This window comes from Balaenoptera musculus, chromosome 3, assembly GCF_009873245.2.
Source record: "Balaenoptera musculus isolate JJ_BM4_2016_0621 chromosome 3, mBalMus1.pri.v3, whole genome shotgun sequence".
In the NCBI taxonomy this organism is placed as follows: domain Eukaryota; kingdom Metazoa; phylum Chordata; class Mammalia; order Artiodactyla; family Balaenopteridae; genus Balaenoptera; species Balaenoptera musculus.
This window is the reverse complement of record NC_045787.1, coordinates 19,190,578-19,215,891: the sequence shown is the minus strand read 5'-3', so window position 1 is coordinate 19,215,891 and position 25,314 is coordinate 19,190,578. Positions and strand designations below refer to the sequence as shown.

Sequence of the window (25,314 nt, the reverse complement as noted above, 5' to 3'; positions counted from 1 at the left end):
TTAAAAAAATAGTTAATAACTAATAATAGTAATATATCATCACAGTTGGAGGCATAAAAAGTAGCATGCCATCTATCCAGATGTATGAAGCAATAATTAGAGTTGCTAATAAAAAGAGACAGCATGGATTGGAAAATAATTTCATTGTTCACATTTTCCCTTCTGCTACATAAATTAAACTTTTCTGCTAACATATGCTCAGTGATATGATTTAAAGGTAACTAGTTTTTTATTGTACATTCAGTACCATCCTTATAAGAAAAAATAAGGCCCAGTAAAATTTAGGTCCTAATGAAATGTCCTGAACACTCTATTTGTATAAAGTAAACATCAGTTAATCACGGAACTCTCTCAGAGGCTACTGCGAAGTTCAAGGTACACAACCACTTTTAAACAGACAATGACCAGCAAAGGAGTGACTTACTTACTGAATATTTAAGTTCCTTTTTGTTTCATAATGTAACGTAATTACCAATTAGCTATCAAAATTTTTCTCTTTACCCAAGGTTTTTCTTATTTTCAATGTTTCATATAACTGCTGAAAAGTTTTGTATTAGTCTTCAAAATTTCATCAAATTTATGTAGTGCCATGAGCCTGTTGAATGGAATGGAAGTATCAAAACATATATTTTAAAAGATTACTGAATTTTTTACTTAGAAAAACTTAGCAGTAGCCAACACCTCAGCACACATACGTACACACAAACACACACACAATCCACCAGCCCACGTTTTGTAATGAGTTACCACTATATGAGACAGGTCTTAATATCCTTTTCAATTTTTCTAAGATTTAAAATCTCATTTTCCTATGTTCTGAAGTACTACATTTTAAGTACATAAGAAGTAAAAATTGAATTCTACCTGATGTGTAAAGATTATATATTTTTATTAATTTTAATTATTTACAGTTTATAAACAACTTGACAACTCAACTAGGCTTTAAAAATCATACTGTAACTTGGAAGGAACATATAATTCAATTTCCCTCAATCTAATTTGATGATTTATTTACTTAATTATTTTTAATACAGCCACTTGACTATGAGAGCCGAAGGCTTTACACTCTGAAGGTTGAAGCAGAAAATACCCATGTGGACCCACGTTTTTATTACCTAGGACCATTTAAAGATACGGCAATCGTGAAAATCTCTATCGAAGACGTGGACGAACCACCTGTTTTCAGCAGATCCTCCTATCTGTTTGAGGTTCATGAAGATATTGAAGTGGGTACAATCATTGGCACTGTGATGGCAAGGGACCCAGATTCTACTTCTAGCCCCATTAGGTAATTATGATTATGCTTAGGATGAAAAGAAAGGGAATTGAAGTAAATGTAGAGAGCATGAAATTCTATTTAAAGCGTTTAATGCATTAAAAGATAGAGCTGTGCATATGTTGGGTGAGTACAAGTATTTAAAATAGTCTGTGTTCTGGGGGGCAGGCTATGCACAAATTTCATAGTTTGATTCAGTTTTAATCATGCCAGTTACTGAAACTTGGCTTGTATCATCTGCCTGTCTCTTTAAGATATTTGTTGTTCTGACGCCTGGTACAGATAAAGGGGACTATTTCAGCTGTGCATTTGCAATGTAACAAAATCAATTTATCTGTGCTTTTGGGTTCTTAAATAATATGAGGTTGAGAGGAGTTTTAATAATTAAAAATTATATAATCATAACAATGTTACAATGTAGTTATGAGTTTAGAAACTTCTATACTCCTGCCAGCAAAGGGGGAAGTTTTTTTGGTGTTCTTTTGGCTATATCAAAAAGTTCAGAACATTCTAGAAAGATCAGAGTCATTTCAAACTTTCGTTTTGCTTTGTTTTCTTATGGCACCTAAAAGCATATAAGGTGTGATAAAAACATACAAATGAGAAAGACAAAGTTTTCACTGACATTTGTTCTCTCATTTTAAAAAAGTACAAATATCTATATACAATATTCAGGCTCAAAATTTCTGCTCACTTTAAACTGTTAGTCCATCAATTGTTTTGGATTTCATTTGTTTCCTTATCCTCAGCAGACTGATTTTGCTTATCCTTTTTACAATGTGGGCCAGTCTAGTAGGAGTTCAAGTGGTTGTACAATTTCCAAGTACACACTTCTCTGACTCCTAACTATGCAGCAGTGGAATATCAGAACCTCTACTTTTATGCACCATGTGACTCTAGCTCAAAGTTTAAAATTCTGTAGGTTCTGCCATATCATCAAGTGACTTCATATTATATATATATTTATATGCATATATATTAAATTATTATTTGATTTATATAATTTTACCTAAATATTTTCTTATAGTCACATACAGCATGACAGGTTACATATTGGCAGCCAAAACCTGCATATGGTAGTCAAGTACAGTTCCCATCTGTCAGCATGATTTTCCCATAAATGCCTCTCCCATCCATTTATCTTCATTGAAATTGCTGCATTCCTTGGATTTTTTTCCTTTAAAGCTTTTTTTTTTTTCTTGTCATTCATTCGGTAGACATTTATCGAACATACACTCTTATTCTTCCCCATTGAATACTACCAAGCATTCCCTTGGCAGAGCTCCTAACTGACTTTAATAGCCTGTGTTCTGTGTTCCTGGTTTTAAAATGGCCTTCTTAAAATAAAATATAATATTTTTTAAAAGTTCAGTTTAAATCATGGCATTATTAAGAGGCAATATATTTTTCCACACAGTGAAATAGATTCTAAATATTCTCATAGACTAATGGTTATTACATGTTAAAATATGTCTGTGGATTCTTTCTTAAGTTAAATTTTTCATCAGGATGCAAATTTCAGGACCAGGAGAAAATAATCCATTTATGTGTACTAAGCAACAGAATTAATGACTTCATTGCTTATTAATGACAGAGTCTAGCTAAGGTCGTTGTTGTATATTTGAATTTGTACTAACTTGATGTAGAAAAAGCAAATGAATATTTCTGGATGTTAATCTTGATAGACCATGCAGATTAAAAAGATGTATATATATAATCAAAGAGATAAAGTAGTTTTGCTAAAGCAATGTATTTAGGGATGGATAATCGGATAATACTGGTCATGTTATAAACTGTCCATGTCATGTATTGTGGATGTTAATGCAATAATCAAAGGTATTTACCTAAAATATGTCTTTTGGAACTGATTTTTAAAATGAAAATGTTAGGTAATAAACATAATTTACTGATAGAGAATTGAAAAATAAACAGTTGTCCCTTGAACAACTCAGGGATTAGGGGTGCAAATCTCCCCTCGCCCCCTCCCCACAGTCAAAAATCTGAGTGTAACTTTATAGTTGGCCCTCTGCATCCGTGGTTCCGCGTCCAAGGATTCAACCTCAGATTTATTTATTCAATAAACACAGACTCTAGTTTATATTTTCTGAAAATATCTGCATATAAGTAGACCCAGGAAATTCAAACCCATGTTGTTCAAGCGTCAACTATAACTATATCAGGTTTGAAAAAGAAACAGGATCTCTCTGTATCGTCAAGATAATTTCACATAATCCTTTAAATTTTGTCACTAGCTTTTAAACTGAACTACAAGAAAAAAGACAAAACACACATAAAATGGATTTGGAAAAGACAATGATGCTCTATATTGATTTACATAATGCAACTTCCTGTCATATTTCTATAGAAATAAGGATACTTATCATTTGCCAAAATGCCAAAGAAGTCATTCAACAAATATTTGTGGGTCACCATGTCAGTTACTAATTTGTTTCTCAGGGAATGCACAGTCTGTTAGGAAAGAAGATTCAGTATGAGAAATAAGATTCATTGAGTATCTACTAGATTCCAAGTATGACGCTTGCTGTTTTCATGTTTGATTTCCTGTTCGAGATGTGAGATGAAATGAATTCCTAATACAATGTGGTAAATGGCAGAGATGATGGTAGAAGGTGCTTTAGGATGGAAGGGGACAAATAGCTTCTACTTCAGGTAATCATGGAACAGTCCAAGGAGGAGGTAAAATTTACATTGAATCTTTCAGGAGTAAAAGAATTTTGTCAACCTGGGATATAATTTGTGAATTATTCCAGATACAGAGATACAATGTTTTGCTTTATTTGTGAATGGCTAAAGCATGTAGTTTAATACAAAACTAAATTCATATTGTGTTACTAGAGAGGGCTGGGGTTTATTAAGGAAATTTCTAAATTACTGGTCTATTCTACTTAGAATTGATTTAAAATAAAAATCTAAAATAAGCAATCCTCAAAAATAAAATCATATTAACTGTATCAAAATATTAAGTTATTCTTCTAACGCAATTTATTAAAAACCCTGCAAAAGATCATAAATTTCAATTGATCTTTGGAAATATTATACAAGTTTGGAACACTAAAAGAAAAAACTTTTATGGCACTTTCAAAATTATTTTGTGTTATTACTTACAAAATACTATTTAAAAATAATATTTCATATTTTGTTCCTTCAAATAAATGACAGTTGTGGCTTAGGAAAATATATGCCATAACTAGATATTACTCCTAGTTTTGTCATGTTTATTTTGCTTTCTTTTTAAAATTTTTAAATAGGGAACATTAAAGATAACTTGGGGGATTATGCTTGCTAACTCAAGAATTACGAAACATTTGTAAACAACTAGGATTGTGAAGTGGCAAGAACCACCAATGAGGGGTACAGCTCTTTTAAACCTTGGCTGACAACCCCCAAAATAATGGAACTTACCCCAACTACATCATCCTGATTGATAAACCTGTAGCTGGGCTTTGGAATGACACCGGACACAATGCCTTTAATCAATTTGCAGAATAGTTGGTTTTGTAATATATATACTAAGATTTAATTTGATACAAACATATAAAAACTCCTATCCCAAACTTTTCTATTTTTAAAACATTTATAGTTAAAATGTATACATTTTATAATGATACATGTGGGTAAGAAACCAAAGCTACCTGGGTATCATACTTTGAAGCTGCTGAACACCATCATAAATTGATGATCTACTACTCTGAGGGAACTAATGTTGTCTCCAATATTCTTACTGAAAACTTTACTAGTGGGAATGATATTTTGCATTTGATCTTTGTAATAATTCTTCAACAGAATTCTCAATCACTAGGTAATGTCAGTTGGTAATGTAAAACTTGTAATTCCAAGTTCTGTGGAAAAATACATCAGGGTCAGTTGACTATGCAATAGACAATGATTTAATTAAACAAACATTCAGAAGACCAGCATTTGAATGCAGAACAAAGGTCAATTCAGGTCTTGGGAAGAGGTTTTGGGGGGATGGGAGAGGGTCAGTTTGTGTGTGTGTGTGTGTGTTTGTGATAAATCCATGACACAGCCTGCATCCTGGATCAGTACTATGTACTCTCCTGAAATTATTATATATCACTATATATGTGTCTTTGCATTTCACCATTTTCTCCTGCAAACCATCAGTAATGCTGCCGTGTATTTTTCTCTGCCCTCTATGTTCAGATTTTCCTTGGATCGCCATACTGACCTTGACAGGATCTTTAACATACATTCTGGAAATGGATCCCTTTATACATCAAAGCCACTTGACCGTGAACTATTTCAGTGGCACAATCTTACTGTTATCGCTGCTGAAATCAGTAAGATGAATTTTATGTATATCATATTTAGCATAATTTTAGGTTTTATTTTGAATTAAGAATAATTTCTTCTCATTGCACACATGAGTTGTAATTTCAATCTAAGGTTTTAAAAGGCTTCTCAACACCTGTAATTTTTTTCAATAGTTTCTATATATACTGAGAAATAGCTGTAGGCATCCACAAATCTACATTTAATATTAACTAATAAAAATGATCTAGAATTAGAAACTAAAGATATTCTCTTTGGGAGAAAGGGAAATGTATTAAAATTGTTACTTGGACGCCATGAATTAAAATCTATGCTAAAATGCTGGGAGTCCATTATTTAACAATAAACACAGAGATAGATATTATTACTTCCTTTTTACAGGTGAAGAAACAAAGGTATTAGTAATAAGAGCTAACACTAAACACTCGGTGAAGGTATTATTCTAAGAATTTTAAATGAATTCTTTCCTCCTAATATTTTTCTTGACCTTATTTAACAGAGAAGGAAATAAGACTCCAAGGATTTTAGTAACTTGTCCAAAGTCACAATGACAGAAGTAGTAAAACTGGGATTTGAAACTAGTCATTCTGTTTCTAGAATGACTTAATTCTATACCAAATTTACGAAATTTCATCCAACTAGTAACAGACAGAGCCAGCATTCAAAATCATATCTGTCACTAATTGCAAAAGTTCTTATCCATACACAGGACTGACTACATAATTTTGAGAGCCTATTATAAAATGAAAGTATCAGGCCTCATGTTAAAACATGATTAAGAAATTTAAGATGGCAACACTATAAAACTCTTAGAGGAAAACATAGGCAGAACACTCTATGACATAAATCACAGCAAGATCCTTTTTGACCCACCTCCTAGAGAAATGGAAATAAAAACAAAAATAAACAAATGGGACCTAATGAAACTAAAAGCTTTTGCACAGCAAAGGAGAACATAAACAAGACGAAAAGGCAACCCTCAGAATGGGAGAAAATTATTTGCAAATGAAGCAGCTGACAAAGGATTAATCTCCAAAATTCATAAGCAATCATGCAGCTCAATATCAAAAAAACAAACAACCCAATCCAAAAATGGGCAGAAGACCTAAATAGACATTTCTCCAAAGAAGATATACAGATTGCCAACAAACACATGAAAGGATGCTCAACATCACTAATCATTAGAGAAATGCAAATCAAAACTACAATGAGGTATCACCTCACACCAGTCAGAATGGCTATCATCAAAAAACCTACAAACAATAAATGCTGGAGAGGGTGTGGAGAAAAGGGAACCCTCTTTCACTCTTGGTGAGAATGTAAATTGATGCAGCCACTATGGAGAAGAGTATGGAGGTTCCTTAAAAAACTAAAAATAGAACTACCATACGACCCAGAAATCCCACTACTGGGCATATACCCTGAGAAAACCGTAATTCAAAGAGTCATGTACCACAATGTTCACTGCAGCTCTATTTACAATAGCCAGGACATGGAAGCAACCTAAGTGTCCATCGACAGATAAATGGATAAAGAAGATGTGGCACATATATACAATGGAATATTACTCAGCCATAAAAAGAAACAAAATTGCACTATTTGTAGTGAGGTGGATGGACCTAGAGTCTGTCATACAGAGTGAAGTAAGTCAGAAAGAGAAAAACAATGTGTTAGTATATGCTAACACATATATATGAAATCTAAAAAAAAGAAAAGGTTCTGAAGAACCTAGGGGCAGGGCAGGTATAAAGACGCAGACGTAGAGAATGGACTTGAGGACACGGGGAGGGGGAAGGGTAAGCTGGGACAACCTGAGAGAGTGGCATGGACTTATATACACTACCAAATGTAAAATAGCTAGCTAGTGGGAAGCAGCCGCATAGCACAGGGAGATCAGCTTGGTGCTTTGTGACCACCTAGAGGGGTGGGATAGGGAGGGTGGGAAGGAGATGCAAGAGGGAGGAGATATGGGGATATAGGTATATGTATAGCTGATTCAGTTTGTTATAAAGCAGAAACTATCACACCATTATAAAGCAATTATACTCCAGTAAAGATGTTAAAAAAAAAAAAAAGATGGCAACAGCAGAGCATTAAATAAGGGTGGGTGGGGCCCTTCTGAGTGTGAGGCCCTGCTCAGTTACACACTCCCATGAGCCAGCCCTGTCTACACACACAAACCTGTTCATGGTTTCTGATTCCTGTATTATGATATGTGCATGGAATAGAGCAACTGTTTGTTTTAAAAAGAAGCATAAATTAGGGACTGAATCATGGTAAAAAAGAAAAAAAAACTAAGCCTATACATTTCAGATCTGAAACACTAAGCTGAATCCGCAAACATATATCAAGGTCAAGTTATTCAAAGTAATCATTCCAAGATTTGGAAAGCAGGGCATTGGGGCTGAATTACGGAGAGTCTCAGAAGGATGGAACCGGGCTAGACTGATCATCAGCAATGAACTTAATGCCTCAAGAGAAAGTACTAGATTTAACTTTTTCTTAAATCTGCCTCTGAAATATAGATTAACCCCACCATCCAAACAATCCAGTTTTTCCATAATGAGATATAAATAGCTGTGTCTCTCAGGGTGAACTGAAGAATTTCTGAGATTTTCTTAAGGAAAGTTTTATTTCTCTCTCTGTATCCGTATCACAATGTTTAGATGGGCCCGACAGGATCCAGTCTGATTACTCCAGAATCATGATTGTTTGTGCTCTCTGCTCGATTCAAGCTCCTTATTCAAGCCTAATGAGCTAGGAATTGCATTTTCTATTTCAGATACTTTGAGAAATTTAACTTCTAAAGCTAGTTGAAGTAATGACAATTCTGTAAACAGCTAAGTCAATTATGTTCTTCTTTTTAAGAACTAAACCTACTTTCTGCCCTTAAATAAAATCAATCTGTGGAGTAACTGCTGGAAATGCCTACCTGCCAAGCCACAAACAGTCAGGGGCCCGTCATGCTGTTCCAATTATCAAATGGAATGAGGGTGAGAGGGAAACATCATGTAAGGAATTGTTTTTGCTAGATTTTAAACACTGGGTTTGTGGTAAGCGTGCCATACACCAAGCCCAGAGTAGTGCAGAATGGCCTAGAAATGTACTGCTTACCAATGTTTCCAGGCTCTGCCTCTAACAGTTTAATTCTACATTCATATCAGTGTATCCCATCGTATGGCAAGTATTACTCCAGGTAATCATTTAATGCACTATACCATGGAATAACTTCTCTTTTTCTTCTTTAAAAAGTATTTTTAAATCCCATGTGGAGAATATAAAATCCAAAATTAAGGTCACAATCAGGGATTGTAAAACACATTGTTGTAGAAACCAATGAGTTCCTATAACCACATCTGAAAATTAAATTATAAGCATTGAAATATATTCTGACAACAGTAGAGCAAAGTTTATGACTGAAGGACTCCATTTTCTATACCTGCTTCCTCATTAGTAGAAATCCTTGCCCTAAGTAAGTAGAAAAGATACCTCTTTCTAAAGCCTGGGATTTCTAGATAATGATTTATGCTTTCTTCTTCCTGGAGGTATGGAAAAGCCTGTGAATACGTGGCATGGTTTTACCTTAGGACATACATTTTAAGATCCTTTGTTGCTCACACATTCTCACTACAGTAGAGTTTGCTGGATGACCAAGAGTCTCAGGTGGTAAATATATGCCAGCTCCTATTCAGTATGATGCTTCCTTGGAAGGCTTTATATTTTTCTGTATACGTAAGCAGCCGCATCTGCCAGTAAAATGATTAGTGTAAGCACTGTTTTTTGAATAGGTGACTCCAGGCCTGATGCTTTACAGAGCGTGTTTATCCCTGTGGATTTAGCTGTTGATTTGAAGAGCCTTGAGTTATGTGTAAAGAAGCTGGAGAATCTCCATATTGTGTTAGGGAAGGGACTGACAATGCAGTTCTTTAGATGTGAAACTTTTCTGTCTTTCTTTGCTTCTGTGGCACAGTTAGAAACTGAATTGCTACCAACAAAGGAGTTATTTTTATGTCAAGACTTTGTATTGAAGGAAAACATTTAGCTTATGTCCACTAACTATAAAAGTAGGTTAAAGAGCACATTCTAGAAAATACAGAAGAATCATACCTTCCCACTCTTCCCCATAGCATCAAGTAACTTGGGGTAGCTGAGGATTCATTTGGAGGTGAACACTATGCCTCTGGGTTTTAGCAAGTCGTTTAGGAGTGAGGGAGGTAGGAAAATAGCAGAATAACATTTTTCTCATTTTTTTCTCGTCTCCTCACTTTTTCCCAAATGTACTCCTCTTGAGACCCACATGAATTGCAGGAAAGCTAGTTAACACATTTTTATTGTGTAGACGCTTTGCATGGAGAAAGATAGCTTAAGCTTTTAAGTAATGTAAGGAAATAAGATATGACAGTGGTACTTCCCTGTTGGTGCAGTGGTTAAGAATCTCTCTGCCAATGCAGGGGACACAGGTTTGAGCCCTGGTCCAGGAAGATCCCACATGCCTCGGAGCAACAAAGCCCATGCGCCACAACTACTGAGCCTGCGCTCTACAGCCTGTGAACCACAACTACTGAGCCCACTTGCCACAACTACTGAAGCCCACACACCTAGAGCATGCTACGCAACAAAGACAAACCACCGCAATGAGAAGCCCACACACCACAACGAAGAGTAGCCCCTGCTCGCTGCAACTAGAGAAAACCTGTGCGCAGCAGCGAAGACCCAACGCAGACAAAAATAAATAACAGATAAATAAATTTCCAAAAAAGGAAGATATGACAGTGATAATAAAGATGATCTTAATAACAATAGTCAACATGTATTGGTTTTGTGTGTTTACCAACAAACTGATACTTCGATGAGAAGTTTTCATGCATTAGTTCACCTAATTATTCAAATAACTGTAAGATCAGAAGTTCTATTTTGATTCATTTTGAGTAAACTGAGGCATTAGAGACAGAGTGTAAGCTGGCCAAAGTCACACAATGAATAAGTGGTAGACCTGGGAATCAGGTCAACTCTGTTTGACTCCAGGATCTAAACTCTAACCACCTGACATACTAAGAAGTGAATAGCATGCAGCAATAGATTAGCAAATATGAAATCAGAACCTGAGAATTGAATACATATGGGTTAAGAAGATGGAAGGAAGACTAAACAAGAGTGTTAAAGAGGAGATGCACTTTAAAGTTTCCCTTGAAAAGAGTAAAGTAAGGTAAATACACTTCAGATGGAAGTGTCTTCCTTGCTTCATACTACTCAGCCTTGTAAACGCCCCTGCCAAGTAATCAGTTCTTACATGTTATTTTTAAAAAATGCTGATTTAATTATTTTAGTAACATTACAATTACATGGAGAGAAGAGAGGAGAAATAAATTCTTTTGAGTAGTGATATACTCCCTGTACCTGACAATATTTTTTAACCCTTGTATCTGAAAATTATTTAGATAAAATTAGAAAATCAGATAAATTTCACAAGGGTAAATCATATTATTCATAACCCATGTTGGTAGAGGCCATTTAGTAAGATGGCTACTGTCCCTCAGCTTATCTGCTTTTTTTTTTTTTTTTTTGCTTTATTTTTAGCGAATTATCTCCTTTCTCCTTTTATATTGATCTTGAGCTTGACTTTACCGAAGTTCACAAAGAAGTTGAACTATATCCAGAGACTGAGATTTTGACATCACAAAGGTTGATGAATATAAACCTGAATTTAAGATCCCCAAACACCTCAGATATCAGTGCAAGTGCCTAGAAAAATTCTTGGTGGAGATAATGCAATTATGACTAATATGCGGTTGTTACCCAAGGCTAAGATATATTTTAAAATTCCATTTACAAATCAAAACATATTTTTAAATGCATTTTTTTTTTTTAATTTTACTTATTTATTTTTGGCTGTGTTGGGTCCCCGTTTCTGTGCAAGGGCTTTCTCCAGTTGCGGCAAGCGGGGGCCACTCCCCATGGCGGTGCGCGGGCCTCTCACTATCGCGGCCCCTCCCGTTGCGGAGCACAGGCTCCAGACGCGCAGGCTCAGCAGTTGTGGCTCAGGGGCCCAGCTGCTCCGCGGCATGCGGGATCCTCCCAGACCAGGGCTCGAACCCGTGTCCCCTGCACTGGCAGGCGGACTCCCAACCACTGCGCCACCAGGGAAGCCCAAATGCATATTTTTATGTGAAAACTTTGATGCCCTTGATTTTAGCCAAAAGAAAATCATGATTATTACACTACATGTTACTACTGAACTAATTTTGTCATACAAAATTGAGCCTGGATTGTTGAAATGGTACCAGTAACAATTGTATTAAGGAAACATTTAAAATCCTCTATTTCATTGTAAATTTCCATCCAATTTGTAAAATTAGTAGCTATATATTAAAATTTCCAAAAGGAGGGATGAGAGTAGCTGTTGGAATACATTTTAGTGATAAAAGTAGTCAGAAGGGTAGGTTGTAATATAACAACTACCACATAGATGACCTCGGGCAAGTTACTAATTTATTTAAAACCACTCTTCATCCAAAAAAAATGGTATAAATTAAGAACTATAATGACATATAATAAAGATTTAATAAATATTTGTTCTTATTTTGTGTATTTGGAGAATAAGGACACAAATATAATATGAACTCAATTATACTGAATTGTACTTTTAAAAAGATTTTTCAAAATATTAATAGTACTCTTGAGCCCATTAATAACTGAATTCATGACTACTTAATTAGGCTCTGCAGTAATTTTCTTTATCGCATTTGCTCATTACGTTAGTAGAATGAAGGTGATGCTTATTTGTATCTGAGCACTTAATATCCGCAAGAGGCTTATATGAATTAAATCTGGTGTACAAATGTGTCGTCCTAAACAGATTTTTTCCTTTCCTTTTTCTAGACAATCCCAAAGAGATGACTCGGGTGGCTGTTTTTGTGAGAATTTTGGATGTTAATGACAATGCCCCACAATTTGCTGTGTTCTATGACACTTTTGTATGTGAAAATGCCAGACCAGGACAGGTAAGCACCCATAGGGTTTTAAAGTGTAGGAAGATTTCAACGGGGACGCTAAGTATTTTCTTTTCCCAATCTTGAGAGGAATGAGTAAACAGATAAAATCACTCATGTAAAATCCCAGTAGTATGATTAAAAGCAAACAAAAAACAAACCAAAGGCTTATGTTTTTAAGGTTGAAAATGTTTTAAATAATAGTGTAACACATTTCATATGTCCTTCGTAAAGTTCTAATGTAAATATGAGATTTTACTGTAGCCACAAAAGTTAAAGTGTAAGAAGAAATAACTTCTTAAACTTTCAAAAACAAAAATAAACGAACAGAAGGAAAAATAAATCCTGCTGTGCCATTAGATAAATATTGGTAACAGCTCACAAGACGGGTAATGAAAGTTGGGGAAAACAGAGACAAATACTTGGGATCATCAATACATTCCATCAATATTCCAATGTATGCAAATACGATTTTGAAGCAGGGCTGCAGAGTTCACTCTTAAGACTTATACTTGCATTTCATCATCGTAGCAACACATAAAGTGCTTAATGACTTCGTTTTCGTCCTTTAAAACATTCTTCCTATACCAGATTTGTTTATAACCCTTTAAGTCTTTTCCTCAGTGGACTCATTTTGTTGTTTGAAGAGCCCCAGCCTGTATGGCTGAAAGAGATGCTCTTAATTGGTTTGAATGCCATCTTCACAGAAGGAAGCTGCATGTTATAAATAATAATTGGGAATCAAATGTGTTTTATTAAAGAAAGAGAAGCCATCGCGAAACTGTATTGCGTTTTGACATCATTTGATGCTCTTTATAAACATCAATGTCATTGGTACATTTTTATGCAAATTACATTGTGAAATAACTCAAATTCTTCCTTCAGAAAATTCTAACAGGAATTCAATAGCCTGTCTATTGTGGGAAATGGTAAAATTGCTGCAATTGGATTCATTTTTTTATTTGAAAGTGTTATGGAAATGTTTAATTTGGAATATTTAAAGGACTAAACTGCTTCCAACCTACTTCTTAATGAAACAGTGTGCCCGAAAAATACAATTCCAAATAGTCCTCTGCTTGGCAGGCTCAGCATGATATGAGTTGAAGCCTTTTCTCTAGGAGATGAATTACCCACTTTGCAACTGCTGCATACATTGCTCGCTCTATGGTTATTCTATTTGATTTTCAAGAGATATCTTTTCAGAGCATGTGAGTCATTATAAATACTCATTCCCAAATGTATTCAAAATACACAAAATAAGGGATTGTGTTTGTTTATTTTTCTTATGCCTTTTTTCTTTTAACCTATATCTGGCTCAGTAATTTCATATTTTTTGAACTTTTTAAAACAAGCTGGTATATTGAGGGAAAATAATCAAATCAAAGTTGATTTTAATTTAAAAAGTAGTCTATTTTAACAAATTTGACAAGAAGAACATGATTAATAATTTTTGTCTAATTGGCTGCATGTGCAAAAGCCTCCCATAGTAGTTATTTTTAATAAAACTCGTTTGTTAGATGTCATTTTGGTCTCATGCTGAAAAATTGTTGCTTGAACTGAACTGTAATATACTCACTGATGGAATTCTAGGTTATGACATCCTAGCAGGCAAAATCAGAATAGCTATTTGATAAAGTCCTTCTTCACTGAGCCTTTCTTGAAATTAATTTGTTAGGTCTGTCTTCCCTCCTTCCGGGGAAGTAGGAGCTTTTTGGAACTTCTGGGTGTGCTTTAGTTATTTGTAGAGTAGTTTAGTCCACCCAGCACTCCTCTGAATTAAGTGCTCTTTAAGAGCAGCCGTTAGAACCACATAGAACTTAATTCTGATTCATTTGGTGTGTAGAACTTAATTCTGATTCATTTGGTGTGTCGACTCAATGAGACAGAAATAAAGCTAATTGCCACCCTCTCCTCCTTTCTTGCCTATTCCCTGGCCTAAGGGTAGAAGATTTTCCCCCGGGGAAAGGGATGCAATTTACAAGTGATATACTATGAATAGTCCCGTCTTATGCTTGAACTAGGCAACTAGACTCCCATCTTTTCCATCTCAGACAGAGTCAGGGGACCTTGGGAAAGGGCAGAAGAGAGGACTGGCTATTTCTCTTTTCTTCCATTTTCCCTCACACAGGCTTTACTCCTTTAGTCAATAAAATATATTTTAATAATTTTTAATTTCTATGAGAGGGCAATAGCATTTCAGTCTCACAAGAGATTTCCCAGGGAGTCTCTCTGGGGAGACAGGCTGCTTATATTTACCCATTGATAGTATCTAAGCTCCAGGCCCTTATCAACCCCCAAAATCCTATTACATATTTTCCATAGAACAGTGTTTAGTTACTTCCCTAACAACTAAAAAGAGTGCTTTTTTACCAGAGCAAAGGGAATTTTCACATCAATGGAAACTACTAGTCTTTTCACCGAAAAAACTAAAATATTAAAACTCAGTGACCAGTTTTCTAACTAAACATCTTAAAATCCATTTGTCATCCCACACTCCATTATCTTATGATCCCTGAAACACCCTTCAAGTTCATTTAAGATTATTTTAGAATAGCTTAGTGAACATGCAAACCAATTATATAATTGCTAAGGAGATAAAATATAAATGACTTGTCTGTGTCTAGTTTTCATATGCTCAAAATGGATACTGGACATCACTTTTTTTTTTTTTCCTAACTGTGGCAACTTCTTTTATTGGCAGTGGGTCAAAATGAATTTGTTTCTAGTCGAAATAAAATAGTGAGGTCTTATAGGGAGAGACAGGAGAAACAGTTTTACCTCCTTTTTATTGCCATCTTCTGATTTCTATTGCAATTCTTTACGGTACAAATACCGAAATAAAATGTTGTGACTTTTTAATGTATGACTGGAAATGCAAAGGAAGACTATATTAAAAGGTAAATGCAGAATATGGGGAAGTTGGATGCTAGAAGCCAAGTTATATCTCAAAGAAAAAAAAAATCAATCTTGTAAAGGAAGTAAGTGTCTCCATCTGCATAGAGAAGTCTGCTGGTCATAAAAGTATGTTGTGATATGATATTGATTTGCAGCATGTCATTCTGTTTTGTCTGCATTGTTTAATGAGTTTTACTTATTCCCTTTATAACATTTAATGAAGATACATTAGCAAATCGCTGAAGTATTGCTACCATATACAGTGCTACTGTCTTTTATTAAAATAATACATCTTAATTGAGAATTTTTATGTAAACCTTTATAATTTATTATAGTTATATGTGAAGATGTGGCCATTTCATTCTCTGAACTGTGTTATTTTGTCCATAAAAATGAACTGGAATTGTAATTTGTAATCACAGTTGCAAATGTAAATTTATTATGAGACATTGTAGTTTTTATTTTAAAAGACCATTAGCTCTACTTTTACATTTCTATAATTTTTATGCATCTGTATGTGAGAGTTAATATATTAATATTGATATATATAAACATAAGAATTTCTATTAGTCTACTATCTTTCTTGATATGTTATTTCATTTATGCCATTTTTTTCCTCTTCAACTTATTTCTATAAATCACTATTTGAAAATAAAATCTTTTAGACTGCTCCACAAACAAGAGTCAGTCAAGAAATATATTTGTAACTGAATAGATACATCTTAAAGGGTATTAGTTAAAATTATTTTAACATTTTTCTCTTGAATTCCTTTATATTTGTACCACCTTTTGGTTTTTGATTGAATGGATAAGCCATTAGCCATAAATTCTTGCTTATAATTAATCTTAAATAACCACTAAAATTTCATAATGTTAGATTTTTAAATATATATTTTAAATTATTTAAAGTTTTAAATGATTGTTCTGCTACTTATTTCTAGACGATAAACATTTATCTTTGGTCCAATTATATTTCTTGTATCATTTTGAAATAAATGATTAGGGAGTACCTCAACTTTACCACATTTTAATTTTTATAGAACACTTTAAAAGAAAAATAATTTAATATGGAATACTTAAAATATTTCCTTATTTTTTTCTAATTATTTTACATAGTGTTTTAAACTTAAAAATCCTTTCTAAATTAATAAAACATCAGTAACAAATATTTACATCAAATATCCAGACAATATTAAATTGAGTTAATGCAGTAAAAAGTATATTCCTTTCAGTTAAGCATAAATTTGACCATTTATCTAGGCATTGAAACACATATTTAACAACTTCTGAAACCTTCTTGCAAAATTAGTATGCAAAAATACATAAATGATGTTGTATAAATAAGTTAAGGACAAAATGGATATATATGCAAAAAATACATAGTAATCTGTTACGTATATATTTGTATAATATTAATTAATTGTATAATATGTTCAAAATAGTCATCTGTTTATAGTATAAGGTGTTAAATTTTCTACTTTGTTACTAGATAGCTTCTTATATTCTCTTACCCTAAAATAAATCAGAACTGACCCTTTTAAAATAACCAATCCCTATAGTATTATATGTATATGTTGAATTTTAAAATATATAATTCTATTGACAGTGCAAATGAAGTGAACAGTTACTGTTAAAGTAGATAATACTGTAATGTTTGTCTTTCCTTTATAAAGTTATATGTAATTGTCTATAAAATCTCTACATTCTTTGAATAGTTTTCACTTTACTTTTAATGAAGAGGAAAGCCCTAATCACAATAATTTTCTAAATTTTCCTACGTTAGATACATTTATCTTCTAGATAAATGTTTAAATATATATGAAATACCTACTTATTTCAAATGCTATATCTAATAAAACTGTAAAGAATAGAATGTTACTATTTATTATTTTAATTATAATTAAATTTAATTAATTTCGTATTAAATTAATTACTATTTATTATTTTAATTAAAATAATAAATAGTATTTAGGGGAAATTAGAGAGAGAAACAGAGACAGAAACAGAGTGGGAGGGAGAGAGAGAGACTTTGTTTAAATCTAAGTAATAATAAAAAGATGGAATAACTCAAACAAAGGTACATACACAAGGAAGAAAATCAATTGTCCTTAAAAAAATGTTAGACAAAATTGGATATTAAAAAATTACATATTATAAAGCAGATTCTACCCATGGAAGTTTGATAAATATACATTTTTCTCTCTTCTGCAGCTAATACAGACTATAAGTGCAGTAGACAAAGATGATCCTTTAGGTGGACAAAAATTTTTCTTCAGTTTAGCAGCTGTCAATCCAAACTTCACAGTACAAGACAATGAAGGTAAATTTTAGAACGTGTTCATTATGATTTAAGGTGACATTAACAGGAAATTTTTCCCGAAGTGACAATTAGCATATACATGATATATTCATTTATAGATCTGTGTTACAAAATTTTGGTTTCATTACGTTTTTAATGAGCTATTATGGTAATTTCTTACTTAACAGTGGTTAGTTTCTCGAATTTTAAGATTATAAAATATGTGACAGAAGACTCTATATGGGTTCTAACGCAAAGACTGAATCTTGCGAACATTAGAAAGGCCAGAATAATCAGTTCCTATAACAAAATAGTAGGACACACAGAGAAATGAATGGCTCAGTGAGACTCTTGTGTAAACTTCAGTGAGATTTAGCAGCAGCAGATTCACCAAAGCCAAAAAGGCATAGAAGAGACAAAGAAAAAAAAAAAAGTAGTCACATTAGCCTATGAGGGGACTGGGTGCAAAAACATAGTCTCAATGACAAGATGCACTATTCTTCCGTGTAACATATGAATCTTATAATGTCTCTGTGATCAAAAATACTAAACATATTTCTTGCATTCTCAAAAAAAGCAGAAACATATTTTTGAGGAAAAATACAAAAATGATCACTATTTTCAAAAAGTCAAACAGCTTTATTCTTTGGAAAATATGTATGGTAATTATTCTAGGCTAAACAAAAGTATGTAATCAGAGTTTTCTCTCTTCAACAAATTTATGTTAAAACTAATTATATAAGGTAGTTTTTGGTAAAAAGGCATACTTGTTTTAGAGCTACTATAGATATAATTATTCTCAAAATAAATCTAATAACTACATTGGCATATTTACAATACCTTCCTAACTGTGTATGTACGCTGGCAGAGCCAGGTTGCTATAGCATATCTAGGTGGCTTTCAGAATGTCAGAAAGCAGTTTAAGATAATGGATAGTTTTACACTGAGCAACTACTACTTGAGATATTTGATATAGTAGGATCTTTGCACAAATCAGCTGAAGGGAGGCATTGGTTGGTAACATCTGTTTACTAAATCTGAGCTTCTGAAATGTCTATCTTTTCTGTCCCTCTGGACACCTAAAACAATTGTGATTGGAAATATTAATGTAGAATTGGCAAATAAAATACAAAATGCCCAATATCAGCTGTAATATCTGAATATCAGAAAAGGACCCATCATTTTAATTCGCTGAATCTGGTAACCTAAACATAGAATTTAGACGGGACATTCTTAGTACTGAGCTGACAATATTGTATTGTATTGTACCACTTTCTAATTGTATTTTAATTTGTTTTATGTTCTTGTTAAACTGAGCCCCGGATCTCAACAAGCCACCTCTCAATTTTAAAAAGTAATAGAGACTTGAAATAGTACTATCTTATCACAGCACTTCACAGTTACTGGGGAAACAACTCAAGGCTAATCTTAATTAACTTTTGATAAATAGTAGCAATTTCCTATATTGGGTAGAGTTCCTGATCCTACATAAGTTACTCAAAGCAAGGGCTGAAGCCATATGAATACAAACCTGAACATACACTAAATAGAATGCCAGTAAAGTCGGATGGAATATTTGATCTAATCTTGCATAAATTCACTATTTTCTGTTACTGGGTGAATTTTGAAAGACATTCCAATGACATAGACATCACCTTAAAGTTGACCTTCTTGAGACAATACCCTTGCATTTGTCTATATGTTCATCTTAAAAATCTTTAATTCTACATCTTTCTTAAAATATGTTTCCTGCTTCTGTGATACCACAGTTGGTATCACATTATTAAAAATGCCTCACTTTTCACTAACTTACAGGTCAAAAGCATTATTATATGATGACTTTCTGAATATTTAATAAAATGATTCAAACAGAATTGTTAGTTTAGGGTCAAACTTCTTTTGGCTCTTCAATGTATCAAAGCTATTGCAGGCAAAATTAAGATTTAGAAATTTTTGAAAAGTTAAAAAAGCGTAAGGCAAGAAGATTCTGAAAATACCCGTATGCGTGTAAATGTTTGTTTTAGTGTAGGTTTGAGAAAGGAAGAATTGTATCCTACTACTTCTTGGAAGAAAATTCAGAATTGCAAAATTATCAGGATTACATTTTATTTTTTAAATTTGCTTATGCGCATCTTCTATTTTGCTAATTTACTTTCCTAGATTATGCGGTAGTTAACTGATGTACTAAGATTTAACTTCTTGCTAAAATTTAGGAAAGGATTCTTTAATGTTCAACCACTATACCTGCAAAAAGATTGTCACTTTTTTTTCTTTTTTTTTAATTTTGCTATCCTGTTGGTTTGATTTAGCAATTGCCTAACTCACTCCCTTCCCTACATTGGCATTTTAAGCAGCCTTATGGGATTGGCTAAACAAGACCCAGCACATTGGACAAACAGAATAGGAAATTATCATCCAAGTATATATTGATTTTATTTTTCAATATTATTATATAGATGCACAACCTGCATTTAAGGATACTGGGTGAGTTATTGGATAAAGGAAATATCATTAGCGATATACTAGGTAGTAGGATGCTAGCCTTGATTAAGTCCCTACTTCTTTCTGTGTGTCTGTTAGGCACTCCACGTTCGTGTCTTCCACCAATGCCTTGAGTTACACACTGTATTCAATTTAATGGGTGGAAATCAAAGTTCAAAAATATTAAGTAACTTTCTGACTGTTCTTCATACATCGGGACTCTTGAAGGTTTTTGAATGCTTAATTGATTTTAAAAGTACAACTATAGTTAAAATTTACCCAGTCATATTTTTCTTCATGAATATTGGATTAATGTGTGTTTTGTGTATGTGCACACACACTTGTAAATAAAAAACATTTACTATAATTTTTTCTTTGGTATGCATAATATTTATGTTTTTTGAAAACTCTGATAAACAATATGCTACCATCTCTATAGTCTTGATAAATGATTCACTTATAAAAATTCACCATTTTGAAAACATCTGAAAATTAGTTAAAAATCTAATAAGTAATAACGGTATTAGATTCCTCAAACTGTCTCATTTATCTTATCTATATTTGAATTGCCTTGTATATATTTGATAGGGAAGTTGATATCAATTTTGTATTTCACACAAACAACTTTTTATTTTTTGTGTCAAACCACGGTGATCAGGATGAGACAAATGTATTGTCCCAAGCCATGTGTAATACGTTAAAATTTATTTTAGATAATACTGCCAGAATTTTAACCAGAAAAAATGGATTCAATAGACACGACATAAGCACCTATCTCTTGCCTGTGGTGATATCGGACAACGATTACCCGATTCAGAGCAGCACTGGGACACTCACCATCAGAGTGTGCGCGTGTGACAGCCAAGGCAACATGCAGTCCTGCAGCGCTGAGGCCCTGCTCCTTCCCGCGGGTCTCAGCACGGGGGCCTTGGTCGCCATTCTCCTCTGCATCATTATTCTGCTGGGTAAGAAAACGTGATTATTTCCTAGATGGCTTACTTCACTGTGTTTGTAAGTAGAAATGTTACTATTAAAATACTTCCCCTAGGGCTTCCCTGGTGGCACAGTGGTTGAGAGTCTGCCTGCCAATGCAGGGGACACGGGTTTGAGCCCTGGTCTGGGAAGATCCCACATGCCGCGGAGCAACTAGGCCCGTGAGCCACAATTACTGAGCCTGCGCGTCTGCAGCCTGTGCTCCGCAACAAGGGGGGCCGCGATGGTGAGAGGCCCGCGCACCGCGATGAAGAGTGGCCCCCGCTTGCCACAACTGGAGAAAGCCCTCGCACAGAAACGAAGACCCGACACAGCCATAAATAAATAAAATTAAAAAAAAAAAAAAAATACTTCCCCTAAAACTAACCCCCAAATTTAAGACAGACAGCAGTTAACAGTGGAATGTTTATATTAAAATATTTTATCTGATCAGATAGAGTCATTACCTTCCCTTTTTAAACAATGAAACGGAAAGTTAGAGATGTTCTAAACGTTTTCCAACGTTACACAATTTCTGAGTGGCTGAGCTAAGGCAAGGCACCTTGCCGTCAGTCTTTATACGTAGTTTTTCAGGAAATCTAAAGTTTATTTCCACTGTTTTTGGTTCTTACTACAGCTGGACAATGGCCTCACGAGCTTACCTCTTCACTTATATAATGTTAACATAGCGCTTTGCCTCGTTCATGTGTCCCTAAAACAACAATACTTGATTTTATAACCCAGAACAAATTGCTTTTTAACTGCTTTTGAGTTAAAAATCAGATTGTTTACTCTCTAGTTGCATTATCTTAAAACTATTGTGAGTATTCTTGTGACTCTAATCAAAAAACACTGTATCTGACATTTCAAGAAGCAGTGAAATGAACTGGGATTTTGAAGCCAATCTTAGTAAGTTTCATTATCCTCATTATTAGAACATTTTTTACTGGCTAAGATCCTTTAGCTGATCAAAAGCAATCTGAGGTTTAAAATCGTTACATCACAAGTTTATGTGTGTGCACAAATGATGAATTTAGCCAAAATAAAAGGTCACATTTTCTCAAAAACTTGAAGAATAAACATTTTCTTTCTCTTGGTGGTGGCCTATTTATTTTTTAATCACTTTGAAGGTCAAGAACAGTTGTCAATGGATTAAAACTTTCTTTTTTGTTGCATTAAGAAAAGTCCCTTGTCTGCCCTCTCACACAAGCTTGAGGGCAAGAAGTCTTACTGTTCTAAGTTAATAAAACAGAAAACATAACTTAATACCACTTTACATAATAACATAATTGCCTTCATTCAGGCTGCTATAACAAAATATCATAGACTGGTAGCTTAAACCACAGGAATTTATTTCTCACCGTCTGGAGACAGGGAAGTCCAAGATCAAGGCACTGGCAGATTTCATGTTTGGGGAGGGCATACTTCCTATTTCACAGACCGCTGTCTTCTCTTGTATCCTCAAGGGGCAGAAAGCAATCATCTCTCCTGTGTCATGTCAAGAGAGCACTAATCCCATTCATGAGGGTTCCACCTCCATGACCTAATTACTTCCCCAAGACTCCACTTCCACACACCATCACATTGGGAATTTATTTAGGCTTTAGCATATGAATTTTTAGGGGACACGTTCAGTCAAGACCAGTAATAAATCCCATATCCTTTAAATGTTTGTTCTAATGAGGCTAAATAAATATAGATATTTCTTCATACATATACCTGGTAAGATATTTTCCCTTCCTTTCCTCATCTAACTGAATTCACATCTGTTTCTCTAAATCATCATTTTAAAAGGATTATGACCAAAATGTTTGGGGATAAAGAATGAGGGTGGGAAACTAATACAACCAGAGGGAAAATGATTTTAGCTTTCTCCTATCATTTATGCTATTACCATTATTATGATTACTAAAATAATAAGTATATTATTATTATTATTGATACCTTCCCATGGAAGTACGGAAATGTCCTGTCTGAATGATACACATTTCTACTTGTGGATCTATACTCATTAAGATACATATAGCTGAAATTCATACATAATTTTTGTAGCTAATTCAGTGTAGTAATTTGAATTTACTCTTTGCCATCATGTGATCCAGCAATTTTTTTTTTGATCTCATGAGTGATATATATTTCAATGGAAAACCTCATAAATTTCTAAACTAATAATGTCTAAATAATGTGGTCTTTTTTTCCCAGTAATTAAGGCCTTCTAGTAACAATGTAAGAAAAAAAATATGTAAATCAATCAGCAAAGCTATTTAACAGATATGGATACTCCATATCTTGTGAAGAAAGCTGCCTTTTTAATATTGCATAAGGATGTAAAAATATGGGCATATTTTTGCCCTTCTTCATTGTTTTATTTGAAGCTGAATTTGATTTGTGTCTATTTTTTAAACATCTTATGTCACTATTTAATGCAAAGTATAAATAATGTCTGTACAATCAGGAGCTATCTTTAAACAGTTCTTAGAAAAATAGATAAAATAAGTCACTGTATTTGAAAAAAACTTTCACATTGCTTTAAAAGTAAATTAGAATCACTGTTCTTAAACTCTAACCATACTGGCTAAATCCTTCAACACTCCCCTCTCCTCTCACGCCTCCCCCTCCCCACAAGTCCCGCAAAAAAAAAAATTATGGAAATACAAAATTAACCCTAAATTCTAACCAGTTCCAGAAAACCTAAATAGCAAACTCCTTTATAGTACTTCCACTCGTTATTTATTAATATGTGTTTCAGATGGACCTCTAATGCATCTTTTTTCTTTTTTCAAGTTATAGTAGTACTGTTTGCAGCTCTGAAAAGACAGCGGAAAAAAGAGCCTCTGATCTTGTCTAAAGAAGATATCAGAGACAACATTGTGAGCTATAACGATGAAGGTGGCGGAGAGGAAGACACCCAGGCCTTTGATATCGGCACCCTGAGGAATCCTGCAGCTATTGAGGAAAAAAAGCTGCGGCGAGATATTATTCCGGAAACTTTATTTATCCCACGGAGGACTCCGACAGCTCCGGATAACACGGATGTCCGGGATTTCATTAACGAAAGGCTAAAAGAGCACGACCTGGATCCCACCGCACCGCCCTACGACTCACTTGCAACGTATGCCTACGAAGGAAACGATTCCATCGCGGAATCTCTGAGTTCTTTAGAATCAGGTACCACTGACGGAGACCAAAACTACGATTACCTCCGAGAATGGGGGCCTCGGTTTAATAAGCTGGCGGAGATGTACGGTGGCGGGGAAAGTGACAAAGACTCTTAACCTAGGATATATGTTCTGCTCAAGCAAGAGGAAGTAACTTTACCGACACCGTCTCCACTTCACAATATTTGATATTCAGGAAAATTTTCCTGCCACTCAGCACAATTTGTTTTCCCATTTCCTTTTTAATTTGTTCATTAATTACATTAATTATTCCCTGTAGGATGTCTCATGGAATATATACGACATTTTATTTAATCACTTCCAAGAGCCAAAGCTATGGAAATTCAGTGTTGTCCTTCTTAGGAAATAAAAGATAATTTCAGAAACATGAACAGGCTAGTTCTCCCTTAAGCAGCCTCACAAACAAGCCGCTTCCGTTTCTTAAAGGTGAAGAAAAATTTTAAGGTATATCCTGTTCTGTATGTTAAATTAAAAAAAAAAAAATGTACATGTGGTGTTAGTAGGTGTGATATGCAACCTGGTATACAAACGTTTGTGCAATTTCATTTCATCAAATTCTATCTGCTAATGTTTTATATTTATATTTTTGTATTTATTTTTAAAAAAAATAAACCAGTTTTTACAACTACCTTGTCTCTAGCTTCTTTTTTCCCTAGGGAGAAAAAGTTTCTCCACAGACTAAATTTCTTGGTACAAAATTACACTGAATACAGGTAAGAACACAAAATCATTATCATTACTATTGAGAGCTCTAACCAAATTAATATGATTTAGGGAAGAATTATTTTTCCAATGTGTCTTGCTACGCTGTGATATGTGAAAAACTCTTTGCATTAAGAGTGATAGTCATTTACAGATCACCTAAAAATGTACCATATAAGCAAATGTAAAACATGACCAGCCTTATGC

At 34.0% G+C, this 25,314-nt stretch overlaps 1 protein-coding gene across 3 annotated transcripts in view; it reads left to right on the top strand.

Annotated features, from left to right (window-relative positions):
* The window catches only part of LOC118892753 (cadherin-10), a 120,088-nt gene extending 95,366 nt beyond the window's left edge, over positions 1-24,722 (top strand). The window contains exons 6-11 of one of the 3 annotated variants that reach the window (XM_036847655.1): positions 1,035-1,288; positions 5,462-5,598; positions 12,470-12,591; positions 17,686-17,794; positions 20,968-21,219; positions 24,017-24,722. In XM_036847655.1, the coding sequence (XP_036703550.1) occupies positions 1,035-1,288; positions 5,462-5,598; positions 12,470-12,591; positions 17,686-17,794; positions 20,968-21,219; positions 24,017-24,501 (1,359 nt within the window). In that variant the 3' untranslated portion in view covers positions 24,502-24,722. Of the gene's footprint in view, positions 1-1,034; positions 1,289-5,461; positions 5,599-12,469; positions 12,607-17,685; positions 17,795-20,967; positions 21,220-24,010 lie in introns of all 3 variants that reach the window. The other 2 variants (XM_036847653.1, XM_036847654.1) reach the window with 2 other exon arrangements.
* Positions 24,723-25,314: the final 592 nt, after the last annotated feature.